General features: G+C 46.6%; 1 protein-coding gene across 5 annotated transcripts in view; it reads right to left on the reverse strand.

Annotated features, from left to right (window-relative positions):
* GDAP1L1 (ganglioside induced differentiation associated protein 1 like 1) overlaps positions 1-8,174 on the reverse strand; it is a 49,130-nt gene that overhangs the window by 6,816 nt on the left and 34,140 nt on the right. For all 5 annotated transcript variants that reach the window (XM_041732269.1, XM_041732272.1, XM_041732273.1 and 2 more), the window contains 2 exons: positions 5,635-5,732; positions 4,760-4,874 (listed from right to left, as the gene is read on the reverse strand). In XM_041732269.1, coding sequence (XP_041588203.1) covers positions 4,760-4,874; positions 5,635-5,732 — 213 coding nt within the window. The remainder of the gene's footprint in view (positions 1-4,759; positions 4,875-5,634; positions 5,733-8,174) is intronic.

The raw sequence follows: 8,174 nt of genomic DNA on the forward strand, positions 1-8,174 counted from the left end.
AGTGTGTGATGTAATAAATGTGGTTTTTGTCGCTGCTTCAGCCTCTAATTCACGGGCAATTTACTGTGGAGCAAAAGGACACATCAGCCCTGACTCTTCTGTTTTGTCTCTCTCCGCTCTCTCCCTAGATAAATCACCCAGTTCTGAGGCTTTAAATACCACATACATGCTGGAGACTCACAAATCTCTCTCCAAATTCTGACCTCTCCTTTACAAGGCAGACTAGAATACCGAATGGATTGTGACACCCCCTCCTGGGTGTCTGGAAGGCCTCTTGAACTCACTGTGTTCCAAATCGAGCGCTCGGCTCCCCTTACCTATATCAGGAAACAGCAGCACTCGGTAGCTCAGACCAAAACCCAGCAGTCATCTTGGATTATTTTCCCTTAGTCTCCCCTCCTCACTTGACCACTCAGCAAATTCCAATACATTCTGTCTCCAAAATGCCTCTCGAGTCCATACACGCCTCCCCATCTCCCTTGTCTTCTCCTTGGTCCAAGCCAACATCATCCCTCCTGGGCTGCTACGACAGCCTCCATTCTGTCTCCCTTGAAATCCATTCTCACAGTAACCAGGATGCTCTTTAAAATCAGAACATCTGGGATCCCTGGGTGGCGCAGTGGTTTGGCGCCTGCCTTTGGCCCAGGGTGCGATCCTGGAGACCCGGGATCGAATCCCACGTCGGGCTCCCGGTGCATGGAGCCTGCTTCTCCCTCTGCTTGTGTCTCTGCCTCTCTCTCTCTGTGTGTGACTATCATAAATAAATAATTTAAAAAATTAAAAAATTAAATCAGAACATCTCACCCTGGGTGGATTTCGAAAATGGCCACCAATTCCTCCCATTCCTGTATGCACGTGGCTTTGCTGCCACTGCCAACAAGAGGCAGAGTCTAAGCCTTCACCCTTTAATCCATACTTGCTTTACCTAATGAGACTCTAGTAAATTCCACATAAAAAGAAGCTTGAAAAGTGTTTATACACTGAATCTTTGCTCCCTTGCTGCTGAATTAAGACTGGGTTAGCCTGCTGGGTGATGAGCAACGTGTGGCCCACTGGCCCTGCTGACAGCAAGTCAGCCACTAGCCATGCCAGGGAGGTCACTGACTGCTAGCTGACTACAAATACGTGAGTGATGCCACCACCAGCATGCGGGACAGAGATAAGCATCCCAGCTGAGCCCAGCCCAAATTGCCAAGCCACAAATCATGAACAAATAAAAGGGTTTTTTTAAGTGACTCAGATTTAGTGTTTATTCGTTATGCAGCAAAAGCTAACTAATACAATCCCCTTCTCAAAGCCTTCCAAGGATTTGCCATCAGATGTGTACAATCGTAGACAGTACAAAATCTAAATTCTAAATATAGACTAAGTTCTAAATATAAATTAAATATAAATATGAGTATATTCTAAATTCTAAATACATCCCCATGATCTTGCATCTCTCTCACTCTGCCCAGCCTCACTTATGCCACTCTCCCCAATACTTACCACACAGTAGCCAGTTACTGGGGAGTTCCCAGGTATCCCCACCCTCCTCCATGGTGTCCCCTCAGTCTGGGACACACCTGTCCTGGTTCTTCACTAGGCTGGCTCCTCCATAACCTTCAGGTCTCATTTGAAACACCATCTCTTCAGAGAAGCTTCATCAAATCTGCCTGGCTCTTTTTACTATCAATCTTAACACTTCTCCACAAGATTGTAAACTCCATGAGAGCAAGAGCGACATCTTGTTTTTTACTTGCAATTTTATCCTCAGGACCTGGCACATAGTCGGTGTCTAAGAAATATTTCAATAAATGAATGAAAAAGAATGGTAATAGTAATTATTTTTGAGATTCTATTTCTAGAACATTTTACCTTTAGCCAGGTACTGTGGAGAGTGATCAACACCTGTTATCTTTATGAACCCTCACAACCTTCCTGTAACCTAGATCTTATTATTATCCACGTTTCATAGATGAGCTCAGAGAGGTGAAGTGACTTCTGTAAGGCCACAGAACTAGGAGGTAGCTGATCAAGAATCCATATCAATGTCATCTGGCTCCATGCCAGGGGTCTTAACTGTGACATTATAACACTTCCCAATCCTGCTCTCTGCCCCACAAGGGGACAAGTGGAGGGCATAAGCATTATCCCCAGGGAATTTTGGGGGGTACTACAGTGAGTGAATGAGACTATGTGGGCCCAACCACCACCCACACCTCTGCTGCCTCCCCCAGCTATGGAGGGACACCAAGTCTGTCCAACATCTCCATCTGGAACAACCCCAGTCATCTTGCCATGGGGCAGTACAATGCTGCCTCCTCTTGGAAAAGCTCAGGACCAAAACAAAGACTGAGGTCAGAAGCTCCCAAACTAGGAATCACATGAGGAATGAGCACCCACAGCTATTCTCCAGGACCATCAACTCTGCCCTCCATCTAGGTCATACTCCATGTCTCCCTTGATCGTATCAGGGAGGTCATACTCCATGTCTCCCTTGATCGATCATTTCATTTTATGTTCTTAGAGAACAGAAGAAGCAACAGAGCTAGTGCTTAAAAACTCAAGACTCTGGGAGCCCGGGTTTGAATCTAGGCTCCACCATTTCTATCTGTGTGACATTGGGAAGGTTACTGAACCTCTCTGTGTCTTAGTTTCCTCATCTGTTAAATAGGGTTGCTCATATTACTTACCTCCTAGAGTTCCTATGGGCCTTAAATGAGTTGAACTATGTGAAACACTTAGCAGTGTCTGGCTCACAGTAAGTGATGTTAAAGATACATTGTATGGGCTGAACTGTGTCCTTCCAAAATTCATATGTGGAAGCCCTAATCCCCAGTCTCTCAGAATGTGACTATATTTAGAGAAAGGGCTTTTAAAGAGTTAAGTATGTTGAAATGTGGTCATCAGGGTGGGCCCTAATTAATCTGACTGGTGTCCTTATAAGGAAAGAACATGTTGCCACACAGACACCAGGAGCACGTACCCGGAGCAAAGCCCATGTGAAGACACAGCAAGAATGTAGCCTCTGCAAGCCCAAGAGAGGCCTCAGAAGAACCAAACCTCCCAATACCTTGACCTTAGACTCCAGACTCCAGAGCTGTGAGAAAGTAAATCTCTGCAGGTTAAGCCATCTAGCCTGTGGTATTTTGTTATTAGGGCACCCGAGCAAATTAACCCATAAATATGTAAGATGTGCCTGAGAATGAAGGTCAATCAATGAGAGAAGGGTATAGCTGGGACTCTGAGCCCAGAGACAGTCTTGGAAACACCACGCCTTCCGGCCTCTGAGCACTCTTCTGTGGTGGCTTCCCCTAAGAACCTTCTCTGACAGAAAGGAGAAAGTTCCTGCCTGAGGTGTGTACTATTTTCATTACTAAGCCTTGCCATGCTTTTTTTCTACAGAGGACTTAGGACCCTGGCTTTAGATCTCATGACAACATCCTATTCAGGACTTTAGCTATCTATGCGTACCTTATGCCTGCCTCTGCTGTGAGATGCTGGAAGAGCACTGCACCTGTCAGGAAGGAATCTGTTCTTGCCCTGACCATGCCATTAATAAGCTGCACAACCTTGAGTAAGTCCCTGTATCTCTCTGACCCTCTGTTTTCTCAAATAGAGAATATGCATGACTTTAGTTATCGTATGTTTAAACTAGCATGTTCAGACAATGTTCAGAGTGCTTTTACTTTTCATAAGAGTCCAACAAGGTGGTATTAAGTTGTATTATTATCAGCCCATTCTACAGATGAAGAAACTGAGGTTCCAATAGGAAAGCAACTTATTCAAGTCACAGTACAGACAGCAAAGCCAGAACTCTAACTCAAACCTGTCTGATGCTAAAACCATCTTTTTAAAAAAAAGATTTTAAGTAATCTCTACACTCCAGCATGGGGCTTGAATTCACAACCCTAAGATCAAGAGCTGCATGCACTGCCAACTGAGCCATCCAGGTGCCCCCAAACCAATCTTTTTGAACACTGCTCCACAGCTTTCCCATATAGATGGTGTGTGCATGTGTGAAGCTGTGAGTGCAGCAGTGCATGTCACATAGCTTTGTAAGTTAGCATAACTGAGGAGACAAGACTAATAGGCCACCAGAGCAAGATGAGAAGGTCCAGAATCAAACTTGAAGAGGAGTGGTGGCAAAGACAGCACATAGAAGGAAGAAGGAGCAGAGTGGCATTGAGAGGGTACTCCCAGCGGAATTGCTGCAAGAGCAAAAGGAGTGGAGATGGGAACTTGGCAGGCTCAGGGTCCAGAGAGTCACTCAAGAACAGAAAGAATCAAGGTCAGAAAGAACCGTAATACATCCTTGAGTGGGGGAAAGGTGAGATGATGTGGTGGGTCCTGGTCATCACCACCACCACCATCATCATCTTCACCAACCTTTATTAAATATCTACTGGATGCTAAGCACTGACCTAATACCTACATGTATTATTTCATACAACATCTCAACACCTTTCTGGGATAGGTCTTATTATAATTCCTATTTTACAGATGAGAAACTGAGTTCCAGGAAGGTGAAGCACTTGACCCATGGTCACTTAACTAAATGGTCAAGCTAGGACTTAAACCTAGCTTAACTAAGGTTAAGGACTTAACCACTTAACTAAGTGGTCAAGCTAGGACTTAAGCCCTCTGCCTCCATGGCCCATGACCCTAACCACCTGGGAGGTCCTCTGAGATCTTCAGAATAAAGGGGTTGGAATTGGGCAGGGGTGGGTGGGCTGAAGAGGCTCCAGCACCCACCTACCCCAGAGCTGGCACCCACCCTCATTCTCCAGCTTCCTCTTCTCCAGCTCCGCTTCGATCTGGTCCAGCACCATGGCCAGCTCCCCAAGGATCTTCTTTAGGTAGCTCACGTCGTCGTGCTCCAGGATCTTGGCCTGGGGACAAGATAGGCAGGAACCAGGGGAGTTGAGTTGGCTCCCACTGAGCCTGGATAACCAGGGATGGAAGGAGCTGGACCCCAACCCCCTTTGGCAAACCCAGCCTCCAAATACCCCGTCAGTGTAGAGGGTGTCCCGCTGTGAGCTTGGCTGTCCTGACCAGACCTGGCACTTTCATACACCAGCTGCTGTGAGGATCAGTTGATAGCAGCTCATTGCTGCCCCTTCTCGAGAGAAATGCTCTCAGGCAACAGGTCTGCCTGGAAATATTTGGGAGGTTATATACCCCCTTATACCCCCACCAGACAATCTGTAGCCAATGACTGACTAACACAGGAGTATAAAAGGCTTGCCCTTTGCCTCAATGTGGATTGAGTTTGTGGTGACACTTATGCTGCAGAGCTTCCTGTGGGATCAGGAGAACTTGGCGCCCACTTCTTCCCTATCCCCCCCACCCCTACTGGGTTCTCCTCTCCTCAGAACACTCCTTCAATGCCACTCTTACCCAAGAACCTCTGTCCAGTGTTCTGCTCTTAGGGACACAACCTAAGATGTGAGGAGACCCACCAGGGCCAGTGGCTCATCCAAGTTCAAATAGCCAATAAATGACAGAGGAGACAGGATTGGAAAAGCAAGCCATGTTGTTTCCATTTCATGTCATCAGCTGATCCTCCATTTAGAACCAGCTTCTTCCATTTGTTCTGTTCCATGAGAGAGATGGTCGGGAAGGGAACTGGGCAAGTCTGGAAGCACTCACCATGAGCTTCTTCTGTTTGGAAAGGTAGGGCTCAGAGAGCTGGGGTTCCTCTTCATGGTCCAATTTCATGAGGTCTGTGGTGGCATTGGCTAAATGTCCTGGGGAGAGAATAAGGAAGTCTCCATCTTTCTGATACCCAGGGCTACCCATAACTCTTCTTCCACAAGTTTGCCAGTAGGTCCCACTCAAACATTGGCCTGGGAAATAACAATATCAACAACCAACACCTAGGAAGCACAACAGGCTGCAAGGTAGGGATGGATGATATGCCATCCTGCTCTAGGCTTGGGCTAGTGGGAGAGACAGACACATAAATAAATCTTTCTGATACAGCATGATCAATCTGTAATGAAGAGTGAACAGAATTCTGTGGGACACACAGGGCCACCAGCCTGAGCCACCAGGCATCAAGAAACCTCACTGAGGGAGGAGACTACTAGGGGATGAAGAGGAATTTGCCAGAAACGGATAGGTTATAAACCTGGACAAACACGTATTTCAGAGCATGTCTCCCCGCCCACCCTTTCCTGTGGTAAGGAAACAGGTTCAGAGAGGCTAAATAATAGCCCACACTAGTAAATGATAAACAGGTTTCAAGCTTGGGTCCATCTGCTAATTCGTCTAGTGCTCACTCACTATAGCTCACAAGGAAAAACTTGCTTAATGTGCGAAAAACCATAAAAGACTTTTGGTGTTGAAACTTCTTCTGGTGAGGCAATTTTCCTGAAGATTTGGGGATATGCTAACCCCATACTTCCTGGAAAAACTGGCCTATTAAGAAGCCAAAAAGGGAAGGGTGATGGAACAGTGAGTGGGTCAGTGATGGAACTCAAACCATAACCTTGAAAAAAAAAAAACCATAACTTTGAAAATTATTCTTTTTTTAAAAAGAGCTATTAATTATTTGAGAGAGAGCAAGAGTGAGAGAGAGCACAGGAGCAGGAGGGAGGGGCAGCAGGAGAAGGAGAAGTAGACTTCCTGCTAAGCCGGGATCCTTTTTTTTTTTCTCTGGATCCTTTTTTTAAAAAAGATTTTTATTTATTTACTCATGAGACACACACACACACAGAGAGAGAGAGGGAGAGAGAGACAGAGACACAGGCAGAGGGAGAAGCAGTCTCCATGCAGGGAGCCTGACGGGTCTCCAGGATCACGCCCTGGGCTGAAGAGTCCAGGGCACTAAACTGAGCCACCAGGGCTGCCCTGAGCCAGGAGCCTAATTAGGGATGGAGGGTCTTGATCCCAGGACCCCGAGATTATGACCTGAGCTGAAGGCAGACACTTAACCGACCAAGTCACCCAGAAGTCCGAAAACTATTCTTAATGAGAGAGAAGTGCCCTATAATTTAACTTTGAGAATCTAACTGTAAACTCTGGGGACTTATAAGAGGAGGTGAAAGCATCATGCAGGATAAGATCCTGGAGTTTGTTCCATGATCGGGGTAGAGTGTCTCCAAAATTCTTGGCCAGTAAGTTTAGGATGTGGCAGGTCAGGTGGACAGTGGTGCCCCAATCCTGCCCCGCCCTTTCCCTTGTGTCCCAACTCCACTTAGAGATCACTTAGGCGCCTTGAACTCATCCTGGCCCACCCGGCCTCATCATCTTCCCTGCTTCATCTGCTCCTTGCCTGCAGTCTCCCCCAACTGCAGCACCCTTGCCCCACACTGAGCCAAGCCAGATGCCTGGGGGGTGCCTTCAATCCTCCTTCACCTCATCCCTGCACCAAATCAGTCCCAGGTCCTGTTGATTCCTCTTTCTTATTCTTTCTCACGCTTAACTTCTCCCTGTCAATCCTGACTCCCTTAGTTCAGATCCCCTCATTGATGTCTCTGGATGATGCTGACCCAGCCAGAGACACCAGCACTCTCTCCATTCTGTGCCCTTCTCCCCACTTACATCAAAGAGGTCTTCCTCAAACACACACTTGACCATGCCATTCCCTACTTAAAACCCATCCCTGGCTCCTCGCTGCCCTCATATAACATCCAAGTTCTTCAACTTGCCTTTAAAAAACAGCAGGAAAAAAAATAAATAAAAATAAAAAACAGCGGGATCCATCTCCTCTCTTCTTACCAACTCCATCTTTCATTGACTTGTCCCACCTGTCCCTGTCCCCAGACTCCAAATGGTTGACATTCCCTGAATGTACCAGGCCATTCCAAACCTCTGGCCTCTACTCACTCTACTTCTACCTCCTGGGATAGCTTTCTCTGTGTTCCTCCCGAAAATCCCCTTCTAGCCCTAATTCAAGATCACCTCCTCCACGAGGTCTGTCCTGAATCTGACCACTCAATGCCTTTGTCCTCCAGATTTCTGCCAGAATGTGCAAATACAGTAATCAGAGCCGCCACTGCACAAATCCATTCACATTGCAATCTATGTGAAAAGTGCCCCCTGGACTTGTGCAGTGCACAACCCGTACCACTAAACATGGAGATTTTGTTGTACTTATTTCTGGATGTATGTGTCTTCTACTAGAATTTGAGTTTCTGGAGACCAGTGGCTCTGTCATACTTGTCTCTGTTTCCTTAAAACCCAGT

This window comes from Vulpes lagopus, chromosome 18 (assembly GCF_018345385.1).
Source record: "Vulpes lagopus strain Blue_001 chromosome 18, ASM1834538v1, whole genome shotgun sequence".
Taxonomy (NCBI): Eukaryota; Metazoa; Chordata; class Mammalia; order Carnivora; family Canidae; genus Vulpes; species Vulpes lagopus.